The sequence below is a fragment of the Poromitra crassiceps genome (assembly GCF_964638095.1).
Source record: "Poromitra crassiceps genome assembly, chromosome: 29".
Classification (NCBI taxonomy): Eukaryota; Metazoa; Chordata; class Actinopteri; order Beryciformes; family Melamphaidae; genus Poromitra; species Poromitra crassiceps.
In genome coordinates, this window is record NC_139641.1 from 17,614,672 (window position 1) to 17,633,156 (window position 18,485).

The 18,485-nt window shown below is 44.5% G+C and overlaps 1 protein-coding gene across 1 annotated transcript in view; it reads right to left on the reverse strand.

The window, feature by feature from the left end:
* Positions 1 to 18,485, reverse strand: part of LOC310800114 (CUB and sushi domain-containing protein 3-like) — a gene marked incomplete at both ends in the record, with an annotated part of 662,783 nt that overhangs the window by 171,956 nt on the left and 472,342 nt on the right. Inside the window, 2 exons of the mRNA XM_083662685.1 lie at positions 1,673 to 1,791; positions 14,018 to 14,122. Coding sequence (XP_083518811.1) covers positions 1,673 to 1,791; positions 14,018 to 14,122 — 224 coding nt within the window. The remainder of the gene's footprint in view (positions 1 to 1,672; positions 1,792 to 14,017; positions 14,123 to 18,485) is intronic.

Here is an 18,485-nt window from a genome sequence, read left to right on the forward strand (position 1 = left end):
ATTCCATGATAAAAGGTGAATATTCTGTAAGCTGTTAAAGATCCCAAATGTGTTTCTCTACTTGTTCCTTCAGGTGGGCGTTTGAGCTTCACTATGAGGAACGATGTCGCTGCAGATCCAGTTTGACACTAGAATGCTGTTTTCACAATCGTCTGCTGAAAGTAGAACGTTTCTCTGGACTCAAAGAAAACCCAATTTCCTATGAGCATGATTTGTGACATCACAAATAGTTTGGACGTCCATTCTGGTCCAATATTCAACTTACAAAAGTGTGATGTGGAAACTTGAAGCCTCCAGTGCACATACACTGAGAACCCACTGTATAGTGAAGGAGGAGGATAAAAGAAATAGACAGACTGCATGTGTGGTAGTGGTCTCCTGAGCCAGAGGTGACGTATTTGTAGCCATATTTGGACAAGAAGGGGTTTTCCAGAGGCGCAGTGCCACCTGTTATTGGTCTGTGATTGGCGAGCTGCGCCATCATTGGACAGGCAACCTGTCAATCGTGCCCAAAATATAGACTTTTTTATTGTATATTTTACTCTAAACAGGTGAGTTATATAAAAACAGTTGAAAGGTGAAAGCTATAGAGACCAAAACCATTTTTTGAACAAGGCTGTAAACATGTTTATTTTTTTTTATGTTTATTTTGCATCCCCAACATATTTCGGGGCTGTTTTAACTTAGAAATCAGGGAGGTCACGTCTACCAGTATATGGATAACAAACTGAGGAGCTTCTATCTCTACAGAGTGAACACGCAGCTGCAAGCTAAATACAACCTTCATTTTCTCTCTCTCTTCTACAATAACAATCTGAGTGTCCGTTGCAAAAACAGTGAGTTTCATGGAGGTACAGCTGGCTCTGAGGCATGAGGGGCCAAAATAGCACCGATTTCAAATAAATTCTGCTAACATGCCTTAGTTATAGAGCTCAACAGTGAGTTTCCGTGACGTCATTTCCCCCAGAAGTAACTTCCACATTCATTTTCTCAATAGACATTTCGCTAAATCCTTATATAACGAGTTTTAAGGCTGGACCCAAGCCAACCAGTCTTCCAGAGAATCTTGAGTGACCATAAAACATTTGGTTTAAGCAAGAACAAAAAATAACAATGGTGGGGTGGGGTTGTTATTTTTCATAACGTATATACTTATTAGAACTATTATATACATTATATATATAATAATAATATTATAATATATATGAATATAGATAGACTGTCATAGACTGTGTTGCATAGTTGATTGCTCTATTGCTGACAAAAATGTGTTATTGTAAGTCGCTTTGGATAAAAGCGTCTGCCAAATGACGTAATGTAATGTAATGTAATGTAATGTAAAGAATATAATATATAATAATATACAATATATATTATAACTTATTCTAACAGCTAGAGGGCAGGTAGATATCATTCAGTTATTATAACAGGAAGAGGCTGTATTTGTGCTTTAGTGCATGCTTCTCCCTACCTGTAATGTGAAGCCTTGATCGCACAGGAATGACACCATATCGGCCACGGTGTAGCGCTCGCCCACTTAATATATATAATAATATTATAATATATAATAATATATTATATATATATATATAATATATTATAATATTATTATTAATAATTATATTATTATTATTATTATATATATATAATAGCACTGCATGCTTCTCCCTACCTGTAATGTGAAGCCTTGATCGCACATGAAGGACACCATATCGCCCACGGTGTAGCGCTCGCCCACTTTCTGACCGTTACTGGGGGGCAGCGGCTCTGGGCACGAATCCAAACCTATTGCTTAGGACAGAGTCACAACACACAAGTGGAGACAGCCATCATTCCTCTGCACAAAATTGGTTACGGTGAAGAAGACCTGTAAGCAACGGCTCAGTGCGTTTAATATGTTGAACAATAAACGCTGCATGCAGAGTGGATACAGCGTGAATTATAGAACATTCATATTCAACAGGAACATTTAATCACCTACAGTATAGTACTGTACCTGTATGGAGAAGGGATCATAATGCAATTAAACCCCAAAAAGTTTGTACATGTAATTTACAGGGCTTTATTTTAATTTGCATTTAATTGCATGATAATTTCGTTTTTTTCTCTCTCATCATAATGTTGGGAAACTGGGACAAGCCCACGAGGCGATTCTACTGGGGGTTGTAATCACAAAATCCTTCCGACTACGATCTGAAGCAATCACTGTGAAATTACAAAGCAAATCCCTGAAGTATTGCTTGACAGAAGCATGGAGCTCTACTGGAAGAAAGTGATTACTGCACCACTGACCCAAGTACTGCCAGGCCTGAGGATGTGCTTGACTGTAATGGCTTAAAGCCAACAATGGCTGCAACTTAAAGGAACACTCCGCCCATTTTCAACCAGCTTTGTATCATTAGAACATCAGTAGTATATCTGTAAACGGTTTTGAAGTCTGTCATTTAATTGGACAGTTATTGAGTGTTAAAGTGTGGACCAGTGACATCACTGGTGCACACTAACTCAAATTAATAACTCATTAACTCAAATCAACTCTCAAACTGTAAACGGTTTTTAAGTCATTCATCTAGTTTGACATTTATTGAGAGTTGATTTGAGTTAATGAGTTATTAATTTGAGTTAGTGTGGACCAGTGATGTCACTGGTCCACACTTTAACACTCAGTAACTGTCAAATTAAATGACAGACTTCAAAACAGTTTACAGATATACTACTGATGTTCTAATGATACAAAGCTGGTTGAAAATGGGCAGAGTGTTCCTTTAATAATAATGGTCATTTTTTTTGTTTTCTTATATGCAATAAAGACACACAAGAACAAAAACAAACAAAATAGACAAACAAGCTCAGTCAGAGGAAAGGAAAAGAAAGAAAAAGCAAACACATATCAACATTACAACATAGTGAAGTGCTACCAGTCGCATAAGGTGCTTATGTGCTTCTAAGAGACGTTATATAGAATCCAGTGTGAGGAGTAAACGAGAGATCAGTTGGGTGAGTTACCCGTTGCCCCTAACCTCGTCCAAGTAGGACATAAATGGGTCCCAGATGGTAGAAAACTTCCTAAGTGAATTTGGTCCTCAGGAACCTGAGTCTCTCCATACGTATAACAGAAACCATGTCTGACAGGCAGCCATAGCTGAAGAGAAGGTGGGGAGGGGGACTTCCATTCCCTTAGGATGAGTCTCTTGGTGACGGTCATCCCCTGCGTCAGAGACTGCTGCACAGCAGTAGGAAGGAGCAGAGAAGATTCAGAGCAGCCAAAGATGGCAAGTTCTGCCTCTGGCTGAAGGGTTACTTTATAGGCCTTGGAGTACCGTAATACATGGTACTTGAGTTGAGTGAACGCTGCACTCAGTCTTAGAGAGACTTTGAAATATAGTCAACTTTCAATTTCATATATCCCAGAGGTCAATGAAAAATATAAAATATACAGTATGCAAATTCACAGACACAGCCACTGTATTAATCCCACACTTTACTTGATGCACTCCTGCTGCACTGTTAATCAGTGAGAGGTAGCGTTTGGAAAAATAATAATTTTACACCATTTTAATGTGCCGGGTACAGGAAATGGTCTGTCAATAAGTTGTTTGAATCTCCTATGCCTATTTGGTTGTATAAAATGTAGATAAAATGGGAAGCTGTGTGTCTGCTGCAGGGGTAATACTAGATGAATGAATGTATGAATGAATTAATTAATTGAAAAGGGTCAGGGTGTCTACTAACATTATTAAAATATCATAAAGTAACGCTATTTTCTGATAGTTTGCTAAACTATTACTTGCTCTCTGCTAGCATTGGTTGCTAGGTTGCTAACACATGTCTTATTCGTGTTGCTTTCCGCAGACTAGATGCCTTGGGGCACATTGCTGCCTCTACCTGTCGGAAGTATTACTGTTCTTATTATCCAATGTATATCGTCTATTTTCCTCGAAATGGGTTAATATATATAATAATAATAATTATAATTTAGAAAAGTGAGGAGGTGAGAGCATGAAAACGTGTAGTCGGTTGTTTTTTCTAAACGGTTATGATTTAATATCCGGTTAGTCGTGTACACGGTGAGATCCCTAGTTAACATAGATTACTTGGCACACCTCCACACCGCCTGCAGACGTTGTTGTGCCGAGTTACGCACCACCAGCCAGTATTGCATCCCCACCATGTTTTGGGGCTGTTTTAACTTAAAAACCAGGGAGGTTGCGTCTACCCAAACAATTATATCATTTTTAAACAGTTACATTTCTGTATAAATCATTATAATATTCTCCTGTGAGGTGGGGATGCGTTTGACGGCGGGGGTGCAAAACTCGCCATAACATCTGGACACTTGCTGAAGGCGGACTGCTATCGTCCCTGCTAGCATAATAAGACACACATTAAGGCACGCTAACAGGTGCATGAGCGCAAAAAGCGGATAGCGCCTGTACCAAGATAGGGCCCCATGGCATTATGTGACGACTGCTCCATTAAAAACAAAACAAAAAACATTTTCTAAAAAAAAACTAACGGGCACACACACACACACACACACACACACACACACACACACACACAGCGAGAAAGAGAGAGAGCCAAATCAAAGTTGGGATGCAGAGAGGAGAGAGAGTGTTGTGTGACACAAAAGCACTAAGTGGGAGCTGGGAAGAAGCAAAACAGTCACATGATGTGTGTGTGTGTGTGTGTGTGTGTGTGTGTGTGTGTGTGTGTGTGTGTGTGTGTGTGTGTGTGTGTGTGTGTGTGTGTGTGTAGTGGGAGGGTGGTTGCAGAAAATAGAGCGAGATAATGAATACGAGCTACATGGCAGAAGTACAGCAGAGGCAAAACATGTCAACACACACAATAGTTCACAGAGGCACACGAGTCTAAACTGCTGCGAGGGTGGGTGTGTGTGTGTGTGTGTGTGTGTGTGTGTGTGTGGTGCACACGAGTACAGACAGAAAGTTAGAGTTCACAAAGCATAGAGACAGTCGCTCTGTGTGGGAATGGCCACAAAATGTTAACCGGCTGGCGTGCGAGTGGGGTAAAAAAAAAAACATATATCTCAATGGGCCACCAGGACGGTGCTGCGACTCTACACTACATGAGTGTGGATTCTAGAGCAGGTACATAGACGTCTGTTCAGATGTGCGTTTACTGCGGGGGTCAAATCCCCCGATCATGTCTGCCTGGGCTGGGCTAGCAGCTAAATGCTAACTATGCTGAATGGAGAGAACGGGGGATTCACCCCACCCTGACCCCGCCCCCAAGCCAGCTACCCCAGCGCTCTATGACAAGACGCAGACTGTCTATTAGTACTATGGCTAGTCTACACTGTCACCAGCACAGCCAACTGCCAGTTTAAGATGAGGAAGAAGTAGGTGGGTGGTGACATGCACAGCGGAGCGGGGAGAATTACAACACAACAGCTGTTTGGAATACAAACGCTACCGTCTCGGCCGTTTAGTAGCTAATGGTGTTTTGAATCATCACCAGCTCCAGTATCCCAATTATGATCATCCTGTCATGATTAGGCCAGCATTTATCATCCTCCCCATCACCATCCATCATCACCACTCTAATCCTTATGATTATGATTATGATTATCATAAAATTATGATTATGAGAACAATTCACCACTCATGTACATATTCATTGTATATATTGACTCGATTTGATTTGATTTGATTGCACTTGCAACTTTGTGATTGTCTTTAGTTATCTTCCTACTTCTTATCTCTGTATATTGATGTGACCGCTACGCTGCATACAGACACTAAGACAAATTCCTCATATGTAACTTGCATACTGTGGCAATAAAAGTGATTCTGATTCTGATCATAACGCTATCTAAATAAACAGCACAAACCTGTCTAACCAGTTTGCCAACCACGCTGATCTGCACCGTTACCTAAAGCCGGCAGTGTATTAGGCCGTTCGCCTTTTTCAATTCCTACCCGATTCACCCGTGTCTAAAAGGTAGGAAGTAACACAGGTGCAAGCAAAATATTAATGAGGGTTTCCAACTTCCAATCCCTTTTGGTGTTCCAGTGCCGGGGCCATAGTTAATGATTTGCTTGCACCTGTGTTATTTCCTGCCTATTAGACACAAAATGGGTGAATTGGGTGGGAAGTGAGAAAGGTTAATGACGACATGACGTCACAACAACAAAAATAACTTGCATCCGGGTGGATGATGACGTCGGTGGTGGTGCTGACGTCGGTGGTGGTGCTGCGGCCGGCGGAGCGACAGTATCTTCCGTCTTATTGAACAAAAGGGCTGTTTTGAAGCTCTTGTGATTAGAAAAATACACAGACATTATGTTGCTCTGCCTAGTCCACCCAAAACCACATGATAATAATGCTGTTGCTGTTGATATTTCTGTTAGTGGATAACATACAGCCTAACCTAAATACTGTACACTATAGATTATAGCCTATTTAAGCACGTGTCCACAAATAACGGTATTCTAGAAATGCGTAAAAGTTCTGTTTTGGCCACTGTCGTATACAAATTACTACTATTATTACTAATAACTTTGTGTTTTTATTTTATATTACTAGGGTATCGGCTCCTTCAGGGGGGCTTCGGCCACAGCTTGGCTGCTGCGTGGCCTCGCCTGTTCTATTGGCAACTTCGCATCACTGATGACATCACGTCACAATGCCTATGACATCACTGAAATGTCACAATGCCTATGACATCATCAGTGCCTTTGACATCATCAGTGATGTCATAAGATGATTTTGGTCAATAATGTCATTGATGACATCACTGATGATGTCATAGACATTGTGACATCATCAGTGGGACAAAAATCTAAACAGACAGACCCCATTTACTCCCTTTTATAAATAAAGGAAGGATGTTAAACAGCCAGTGACACAAAGTAGTCGTGTGATTCAATGAGCAGAAGTTCAAATTCAAGTGGTGATCTAACAAAGCCACCTGAAAGCAGGTGAATAACTGACGTAGAAACCATCGACTGTTGTTTATTTACTTTCTACAACCATGTTTCATTCAAAACCATGTGCGTAAAACATTTGTGGCACTTTGACAATAGAAAAGGGCCCGAGGATTTCAGAAAGCTGATCATGTTGGCAACATTTCTGTCAGGAAACCTGAGCGATTTGAAGTGAAAGATTTTACCCAAATTGTTTTTAATAGAACGCTTTGGGACTAGCAGTACCAGTCACAACTGAGCTACTGCTGCGATAGACCCAAAGGGGACTAGCAAAACCCAGAGACGGTATTACTGTCACTCTACAGTAGCAAGCGTGCACGTTATGCTACACAACAGCAACGTTTATCATTTTTATTACTGACCTGTGAGAAAACCCAGTCATGAGTGGTTGCTGCCAGCCTGTCCCCGGTTCTGTAGACGCATATGGCCTGTAAACTATTATCTGTGCCCACAGATTCTGTTAGCTTGCTTTGAAATCGAAAAAGCCTAAAGCGAATCCATTATGTACACAAGCTATTTGGCATCACAGCACCAAACAACCTGATTTACTACTGCTTAAAATGAATGATTTCCACTGATGACAGGTGCGCGTTATCCACCCGGAAGTATAGCCAATCTGTTGATTTACAATCATTCTGATTTGGACCAGAGAGATCAGTTGCTTGGCCATGCACATGTGAGGCTGGAAAGTAGAAATGAGACACCATGAGATGCAAGGATGGGCTGCAGAGTAGAGTAGAGTAGAGTATAGTAGAGAGAGTATAGAGTAGAGCAGAGTAGAGGGGAAAATGGCTGTAAATTGACCAAATAAAAGAGGAACGTGAACAATGACGGGAGGTTGATGACTGCAGGTTGCTCAGAGCAATACGGCCTGATCACACAGACACAAATGTTGACCAATGAGCAGAGAGAAGGAACATATGGGAGAGGCGTGCTCGCAAATATAGAGACAGTCCGCATGTCTGGGAACGCCCACAAAATGTTAAACAGCTGGCGCGCGAGTGGGGTAAAACCGCCCATATATCTCATGGGCTGACTCACCAAAAGACGGTGCTGCGGCTCTAAACTACAGGTTTGGGGGTTCTAGAGCAGAACACAAGACGTCTGCTCAGATGTGCGTTTACTGCGGTGGTTAAATCCCCGATCGTGTCTGCCTGGGCTGGGCTATCAGCTCAATTCTAACTTTGCTGAATGGATGGAACGGGGTTTTTTACCCCACCCTGACCCCGCCCCCAGCAAGGCTGAGCCAGCTAACCCAGCGTCTATGACGAGAGGTGGCCTCAACCTATGATGGCAACAGGGCGGGCAGAAAGGAGCCCGACTCGGGCCTGCTTTACAGGCAGCATCGGGGGAGGGTGAGAGGGGTGATGCGCGGGTCGACCCCCCAACCCACGGGCCCGGTGGGTTGGCCCACTGGGCGGGCGGTTTGGGTCAGCCTATTAGGAAGATATAGCGGATGCGGGCGGGCAGGTCAGCAGCGTTATTAAATCACTTACAGCAGCAGAACCAGTAAGCCTTCATTCCTGGCTGAAATCCATTTCACTATGTTGTCCACATCGAGGCTGATGGCATTTGTCATTGTCTTCCTTTTTGTGTCCTCATCCAACCTTTCAAATAGGAGGCCAACTTTTACAATCCTTCAGAAGTTCAATGAGCTTAATTATGTTTCCTTTATTCATTGAGAAAGTCTTATTGCCAGTAATTGAATTGTTCATGATCTTTATTCTCCGTGTTAAGTGTGACAGTTTTCCTGCTCTGGATATAGGCACAGACCTGCTTCACAGGAGTTATTTCTGCTTCATCAGAACTTTGCCATTTTACAAACTCTTACAAACTCAAAATATTTCTCCTTCTACAATTAATCTAAAACGTATTCAAAGGGAGGCATAGAAACAGTTCTTAGCCTATTCTTTCCAATAGCTTTTTAATTGCCTTCATACGTCTTCAACACTCAATAGTTTGGCCACGTTGCATTCAAGTTGAAAAAGAAGAGATCACAGTGCATTAACAAAAAAAAATCTGCTGTGGAATTTGTTTCTGGAGACTTAAAAATAATATTTATAAACCAATAATCCTTTGAAAATGTTTGTTTTGAGGGCACATACCTCATTTGAAGTGTGTCTTTGTTTACGTCATGCATGCCAGCGTTTCCTTTGTCTTTGCCCCGTGCGTAAAGCTCCGATATCAATCACAGCACGTCTTTAACGAATGTTCCGATGTGAAGAATGCATCGTGTGTATAAAAATAAAGAACGCCACTTGCAACAATGCATCTGTTCATTAGGCGAGATGTTCCACTGCTGTGAGCACCAGGGGATAAAAAGCACTGCAGCACCTTGGAGAGCGCTCGGTGCTCAGTCCTGAGTCGTGACAATGTTCACACAGTAGAATGCATTCCAGAACCTTTCAATCTGGGACCCATTTCTGGCCGACTTGGATGAGGTTAGAAGCGAGTAAAGCTGTGTTCACACCGAGATATTTATTTTTCTCTCTGTCGCTCAATTGAACCCTTTGGAATCGCTCTGTTTAAATCGCTCGTCAACAGGCACACGTCACAGACATCTGGAGCTATAACGTTACGCAATGTCATGATGTTTGTCCACTACGAGCCACCGTAGTTGTTTACAAGCTAAGCCTATCAGCGTGCTCCTAATGCGAGCTCTATACCGGTAGTACAGACTTCACTTCATGTCAGCTGTCAGCCTGTCAATCAGCTGTCAATGCGGTTTGTTGCCACACAATAAACCAGCGGTTTGTTCCAAGCCAGTGTGATCCTTGACTCACTCTCACACGGCAGCCAATCAGCGTTGAACAGCGAGCGACTGATGCCAGCGTAATTTCGCTCGAGTTGGGATATTTCATCTCGGGCGATGAGCGAATTTTCTCCCTATCGCTCTGTCTCTGTCGCTCGGACGCCCAGCGATATTTCTCCCGGGCGAATATACGCTCAACCGCTCATTTGCATTTACTGTGTATGTAAACTCGATGCCACCGAAAAAAAACGTAATAGGTCGGGTTGAACGCAGCTTAACTCGCCCAGCTCTCATGGACTCCTTGGGGGATTTTTATGTACATCTCTTACAAGCACATAAGCACCTCATGTCGCTGGTAGCACCACGTTGTAGTGTTGTAATGCTGACGATGTGTGTGTGTTTTTTTTTTGTTTTTTTTCCGTGTCTGAATTTGTTTTTGTTTTTTGCTTTTAATGTTCTGAAAATTGAAAAATAAAATATTGTAAAAAAAGAGAATGGCTTCCAGCACCTTGGAGAGCGCTCAGTGCTCAGTCCTGAGTCCTGACAATGTACAACACATACTGTACAGTATTTTGGCGGTGCAGGCGGTGCAGACTGGCTCTCATAATGGGTTGGGTTCGTGTGCATCACTACAGGGCGAATTGGCGATGGCAAAGTGCGAGACAGACAACCTGCTGTGAGACATGGCAGTGAAGCAGTTCTCTGCAGTAGGTGGTGATGGGGGAGGAAGTAAAGAGTACCCAGAGACTACGGAGCGGCTCCGAGCGAGGAGGCGAGGGTGGTTTGGAGAAGGGAGAAGCTGACTGTGAGAGACATGACTGTGAGAGCGGTTTTCAGCAGCGGGCCGACTGACACAACAGACAGAGAAGGCATTTAGATTTGAATGACAGCGATGGGTTTTTTCTGCCACTTTCGCTCTGGGAGCTCATGTTTGCACTGACTGCCTGTTCTGTTCAGTTTGACTCGCTGTACTCCGCAGAAAATGAGTGACAATGGGCCTCCCACACTTCTAGAATTGGAGAATAGATTGAACGTGTAGGTGAATGGTCACTGACAGACAAGCATGCTGAAGAGACAAAATGTGAGAGACAGAGAGAGAGAGTGGTTACACGATCAACAGAAAATTAATCGCCAACTATTTTTTATAATCTATTTATCGTTTTGAATAATTTAATTAAGGAGAAAATTACTAAAATGATCTCGTTCCAACTTCTTAACACATTCAGTGCCAGCGACGCCATATGGCGTCATTAGAAATTTACCGTAGAGTGCCAGCGACGCCAAATGGCGTCAATAACTCGAATTTTTTTTTTTGACGGGGGGGTGTCGATCTATGCCTCTTACATCGCCTCTTACAATATTCAGAGGTATTGAATGTGTCTAACCTATTTTACAGAACCCTTAGGTGGCGACAGCGCTCTCCAGATGAGAGAACGTGGAGTGAAACACACAGAAGAAGTCATTGGGGGGAAGGAAATCGCATCGCATCCGTCCGTATGCAGCGGCTTCATTGAAGCAACGTTTAGCTGTGCCCCTGCAGCAGCCAATCTGCTATCACAATTGAGCACCTCGGTGTCCGCTGCAACAGCCTCCGTGTCCGCTGCAACACATGATCAGCCGTGGATTTGTTATTATTCTCAACTCGAAGCATGGGAGCTGGTACACGCGGCTGTAAAAAAGCAGGATCTAGCGGACTTTTTCAGTGCTGAGCACAGGCAGAGAAAACAGCAGAGCAGAGAGACACTCCTCCCACAACGGGGGGGGGGGGGGGAGGAGGAGGGGGGGAGGTGGGCACGCAGAGCCAAGTACACAACACAGACCCAGACAGCAGGACAGGGTTGGCAAACGCAAGCCAGAATATCCGATGCCCACCAGCAGCAAAAGATCAGCAAGAAGCTGCAACCAGCAGCGCATGCAGGCGCCAGCGCTGCTGGTTTCAGCTAAAAATATTATTCTTCCAAACAAAATTCCCTTGCCTTCACTGTTTTATTGAAGGAAATTATTTTTGAGGTGTGACTACATCAGAAAATTAGCTTCAGAGTCAGTGATGTGCTTGAAATGTTTAATTTCACAAAAGGCTCATTATCTCAGCTCGTAGAAAAAAAGCTCTGTTTTTCGTTCAATCAAGCTATCTTCTCCGGCTCATAACTAAAGAACGGAAAATGGGATCAATAAACTTTTTTTTGCAGGTGATAGAAGAGAGTCTCATCGTTATTTGTGCGTGTTCAGTGTTTACATAGTAATTATTAAAGAAATTATATGACTGTTTTAAAATGCATTGCGGCCTATGTGGCACAGCAAGCAACCTTTTGCCCAAGGGCCGTGGCACTGAAAGTGTTAAATGTGAATATTTTTTATATAATATTTTTTTTTATTCATTTTTTATTATTTTGTCAGCTTCCTGGGACACCTCACCGGCCCCTCTACGCCCCCTCTCCCCGGAGAGCTCCACCTCACCGGCCCCTCTACGCTCCCTCTCCCCGGAGAGCTCCACCTCACCGGCCCCTCTACGCTCCCTCTCCCAGGAGAGCTCCACCTCACCGGCCCCTCTACGCTCCCTCTCCCAGGAGAGCTCCACCTCACCGGCCCCTCTACGCTCCCTCTCCCCGGAGAGCTCCACCTCACCAGCCCCTCTACGCTCCCTCTCCCAGGAGAGCTCCACCTCACCGGCCCCTCTACGCTCCCTCTCCCAGGAGAGCTCCACCTCACCGGCCCCTCTACGCTCCCTCTCCCAGGAGAGCTCCACCTCACCGGCCCCTCTACGCTCCCTCTCCCTGGAGAGCTCCACCTCAGCCAGACAGCCAGGCTGACAGACAGTCAGGCTATAGATATAATAGTCCTCCTACAGAAGCCAGTAATTTAGCCGGGGCGGTTAAACAGATAGTGCTGCGTGAAACAACCATTTTAAAGCAGCCTTTCCACAGCCTGTGCTGAGTTTAGGAGAGGAGCAGCTTATAGTGCCGACAGAAACCTTGGGGCGTTTGAGTATTTCATGACATGTTTTGCATCCTGCAGGTGCGCTGGATTTGATTATTTGATTTGATTTGATCACTGACTGAGCCGTCGTCTCCGTGTGACTACATGTGTTGTTTGCTCGCTGCGTGCAGCAAGCGGTGCACCATGATAGTGAGATCGAACACACCCTGCTGTAAACTCAGCACAGGCTGTGGAAAGACTGCTTCTAAACGGTTGTTTCATGCAGCAGCATCATTTTAACAGCACCGGCTAAATGACTGGCTTCTGTAGGAGGACTATCATATCTTCAGATCTGTAATCAGACGTGGGAGACGGGTAGAGTGTTTTGAACAGCTGTTCCCCCCTATTGCCTTATGGAGCTGAGTGCTACCCTACTACTGCACAAGTGTATAGTATGCAGTGCAGTAGTAGGGTCACTTATGGGGCGAGCAGACAGCCAGGCTGACAGGCAGTGGAGGCGGACAAGCAGATAGCAAAATAGAACCTTAGAGATTAGGGCTGTGAATCTTCACTGGCCTCACCATTCGATTCGATTACGATTCAGAGGGCTACGATTCGATTACGATTATCGATGCATCTCGATGCATCTTCAATCGATGCATCACTTTTTTCCGCAATACATGATTTATTTTTTCTCACTTTCTTTTTTCTCACTGTGTGGCTACTTTTAAAATAAAAGTGCATTTAGAATTGCATTGTATTATGATCCATAATTAAAATAAACAACTGCATGTACTTCCATTATATTTTATTTGACTATAATTATAATTATTATTATTTTTTTATTAAGCGATTTTTGACATTTGTGAATTGATGCAGAATCGTGCACGTCCGCATCGCGATGCATCTTATAATCGATTATTGTTGACACCCCTATTAGAAATAGAATAGGGTCTCTCCTCATACCTGTGTCTCTCTCTCTCCTCATACCTGTCTCTCTCTCTCTCCTCATACCTGTGTCTCTCTCTCTCCTCATACCTGTCTATCTCTCTCTCCTCATACCTGTGTCTCTCTCTCATACAGACAAGCTCTCTCTCTCTCATCATACCTGTGTGTCTCTCTCTCTCCTCATACAGCCAAGCTCTCTCACTCTCCTCATACCTGTCTCTCTCTCTCTCCTCATACCTGTGTGTGTCTCTCTCTCCTCATACCTGTGTCTCTCTCTCTCCTCATACCTGTGTCTCTCTCTCTCCTCATACCTGTGTGTGTCTCTCTCTCCTCATACCTGTGTGTGTCTCTCTCTCTCCTCATACCTGTGTCTCTCTCTCTCCTCATACCTGTCTCTCTCCTCACACCTGTCTCTCTCCTCATACCTGTGTGTCTCTCTCTCTCCTCATACCTGTGTACTCCAAGTGGAAGCCCGCAGCTGAGACGCTGATGTCCGACTGGAAGGTCAGATACAGGTTGTTGGAGGTGCTGTTCAGCAGTTGGGGGATGGTCGTACCTGTAATCACATAGAAAGTATAGAGTATAGAGACACTGCATGAAATAGGCCACGCCCATCACGAGGGAAAAGCTGTTGGGGTTAAGGGCCTTGCTCAAGGGCACCTCAGTGGTGGTAATGAGGGAGGGGCAAGCGCTGCACTTTCACTTTCCCCACCCAGATTTATCCTGCCGGTCCCGGGGATTGAACCAATGACCTTCTGGTCACAAGCTCGCTTCTCTAACCATTGGGCCACCACTTTTTCCCCATTGTATTGTCTCATAGAAGAGCTATAACCAGCTGATTACTGAGCTAGCAGCTGCTATGCTAATGTTTATGTTTTCATGATTGGGCTTTTATTTCTGCTGGCACTCCAGGCTGGCCCTTTTTCCATGAAAAAAACACACTACTGCCTGTGTGAACGGCCCCTAACTCGTCACTGTACTGTACTCGATTTGACAAGGTATCTCACTATGGCAGTGATACGGATGTAATCCTTTCAAATCCACACAAGCTGACACAACAACAAGCACACTAAATACATCATCTTTCTTTGTCTGAGTTCTAGAAAAGCCTATCGAGACACAGACACACACACACACACACACACACACACACACACACACACCTACACTCACTCACACTATCACACACATCATGCCATGCTAATGTCTGTCTTAGCTTAGTTTAGATTTGCTGTTTATTATTGCTTCTATTCTTTTACTTTGTGTTTTTGTATTTTAATTATTGTGTGTCATGTAATGTATATTTTGTCTTGGACCCCAGGAAGAATAGCTGTCGTCTAGGCGGCAGCTAGTGGGGATCCTTTTAACACGTTCACTGCCGTCGACGAGTTAACTCGTCAAACAGAAACCAACCGTTGACTGCCGTCGACGAGTTAACTCGGCCAAAAAAAAAAAAAAAAAAAAATTGACGGTGGGATGTGGATCAAAGCCTCTTACGTCTCCTATAAAAATATGGGAGCTATTGAATGTGTATAACCTATTTTACCGACCCATTAAGTGGCGACAGTGCTCTCCAGATTAGAGAAAGTCGAGTAAAAACAGCCGGAAAAAGCGTGAGGAAACCATTCTCATGAGAATGGTTTGGCGAAAACGCTTTCGCGCTGGGAGCTGGCGCACAACGGTGGGGGATTCCAAAAATAGACTCTGGGTGCAACACACTTTGAAACAAGCAGCAGAAAGCCCAGAATCGCACGCAGCTTCATCCCAGCTCACAACCGAAACCCCAGAAACGAGCGAGCCCGATCCAGACTCGCCCGACGAGTGGCCGCCAGGCAGCACAGACAGGCAGCAGAGACTCGCCTGTGACACACGCTGCAGAGCCACCAGAGACACACCCACGGAGGGAGGAGTTTGCGGGGTGCTGTGGGGGTGCTGTTATATTGGAGGAAATTACTGTTCAGAACTATTGTTTAGATGTCTGATGTCTCACTGATGCCAAAAATAAATGGTTAAAGTGACTGTTCTGCCTGTTCTATTGAATTTCACAAAAATGCATTTATCTCAGCTTTTCTTCTCTGACGCTGAAACCATGCTGTATTCAACTGCTAATGCCTACATAACAGAACAAAATAAAAATAAAAACTCTTTTAGACAGAGAAAGCACACATTCTATTAGTTATTTTGAGATATTTTGTGTTCACAAAGTCCTAGCAGAAAAGAATCCTCGGCTCTTGAAAGATGAGCCAGAATCCTCAAAAAACCCCATTGGCAGAAGCTACCTACTGTATTGGATAAACTGTTGGCAGTGAATGTGTTAATAAACAAATAAATAAACACTAGCCTATAGATTATTTATCAAAAAACATTTTGTGAAAGTACCAATAGTCATCCCTACAATATTGTTGGGATATCGATATATGATCGATAGGTATTTGGTCAAAATGATTGTGATATTTGATTTGGTCCATATATTGCCCAGCCTCTATTAAACAGTACCATTATAAATGTGTAAATCATGTTCCACACACTTCCTCTGTACTCTCAGGCAGACAGGCCAGGAATTCAAACCCATGAAGAAGAGCATGCTATGGACCGTGGGGGAATTCAAACCCATGAAGAAGAGCATGCTATGGACTGTGGGGGAATTGGCAGAACATTTAGTATGCGTGTTACCAATAAGGTCAATATACTTGTCTGTAATTCAGCCCTCTGTCTTGAGAAATTTGCATGGAGACTCTTACGGTTCCCCAGGAGCAAATTGATTGCTAGCTATTTAACGCCCTCCAGCCTTTCCACACAACGATGGCGCTTCTCTGTGCAGAGGCACAGGGGGTATGTTCGTGAGACGGTATGTTTTAGAGGGCTGCACGGTGGAGCTGCTCTGTGCAGAGAGAAGGCTGCACGGTGGAGCTGCTCTGTGCAGAGAGAGGGCTGCACGGTGGAGCTGCTCTGTACAGAGAGAGGCTGCACGGTGGAGCTGCTCTGTGCAGAGAGAGGCTGCACGGTGGAGCTAGTACAATATGTCAAGAGTTTCCTTCTAAAATGACATATCTGCCATTTGAGAAATTTGACACCTAGGTCACTTTCACATATAAGCTGTTTGGTCCACTTTAAACGCGCCAGAGTTTGTTTCCTTGGATAGTCCGCTTCGTTTGGGGTGGTGTGAAAGCGCAAACAACTCTGGTGCGGAACAAACAAGTGAACTATGGTCGCTTCCAAGTGAACCCTGACACGGTTTGTTTGTTGTGTGAAAGCAAACCGGACTAAACACAAGAGCATCATGTAGAAGGCCGTAGAAGGAAGCAAAACTAACACTGTGGCGTGCACACGTGTACTGTACACGTGTGCACGCCACAGTGCGCACCACGCAGCGTGACGTACGTCGTCATAACAACAACACATTGTTGTCTCTCAACATAGCTCGCCTTCTATTCTGTCCAATGGACGAGTGACTGTTTTGACCATGTGACATTGTTCAGAAAGTTTGGTGCACTTGTGACAAATTGCTGTGTGAAAGTGAACCAGACCAAATGAAAATCAGAACACTGTTGCAAGTTCACCCCCCTGAATCTCAGTGAGTCCAACAGCTTATATGTGAAAGAGACCTGAGTCTCACAAAAGTGAGGCTGATATGGAGGCAAAAGTCATGCTGGTGATGTCATCACCAGAGCTTCTTCAACTAGAATTCACAATCCAAAATGAAGTGAAGGCCCGTTTCTGGGGACGGCACGGTGGCTCAGTGGTTAGCGCTGTTGCCTCACTGCTAGAACGTCCCGGGTTCGAACCCCGGTCTGTCCCAGGTCCTTTCTGTGTGGAGTTTGCATGTTCTCCCTGTGTTTGTGTGGGTTTTCTCCGGGTGCTCCGGTTTCCTCCCACCATCAAAGAAAGACATGTATGTTAGGGTTAATACTCCTGTCAGTGCCCCTGATCAAGGCAATGGCAAAAAGAACTGGAGTTGGTCCCCGGGCACTGCACTGTGGCTGCCCACTGCTGCTAGTTCTAGGAAGGCTCCTAGTAGAGGATGGGTCGAATGCAGAGGATGAATTTTAGTTGAAAAAGGAGGACTCCCGCACACTGAATACCACTTCAAGGCTTTTATTAACACGTTCACTGCCGTTGGCGAGTCAACTCGTCAAGCAGAAACCAACGGTTGACTGCCAATGGCGAGTCAACTCGTCACGGTGGGACGTCACGTCACGGTGGGACGTTGATCTAACCCTTTTACATCCCTCTGCCTGCAACAACTCCCAGGGCAAACTTGCATTCGTTTACTCGAAATGACAAATATGGATTTATTGGATTTAAGCTGGTCTCTCAACGCAAATCAACTAAACCTTTTGGGGTCCGGGGAACCCCCACCCTCTGCCCAGACGGATTTCGCCGCGGGACACGGGAAGACAACAGCGATTGACCCTAGGCAGTGACGTCATGAAAATTCAGTGAATTTGAACTGTGAATTTGAACTGTGAAAAATGGATTATATCTGGATATATCAGAGAAATTCCACTGATCTGCAATAAGGAGAATATGAACTAATGTTGGCAATCAGAGACTTGACACCTGCTGTTGACTTTCTGGTCTGTGTGACCCTGGTCTGTGTGACGGAAAGGAATTCCAGGCAACCAAAACATTTCATCCTAATCTGGACTCTCTACTGCCAAGGACGCAGCTCTCCTGATATTTTCGTCTGCAACTGAGCTCTCCCCCCCCCCCCCAAACCCCCCGTCTTGTTCAGCTCTTGCACCATCCACCCCACCCCCCCCCCCCTCTCCCTCTTCCTCCGATATACATCCATCTGGCGCTGATCACAGCGAGCCACTTGCGTTGTTTGAGGAGCTAATGCAACGGTGGCGCTGCGCACGTGGCGACCCGGCTGAGGGCAGTAGATGGTCCTTTGGAATCTGTACATAATGCAACAA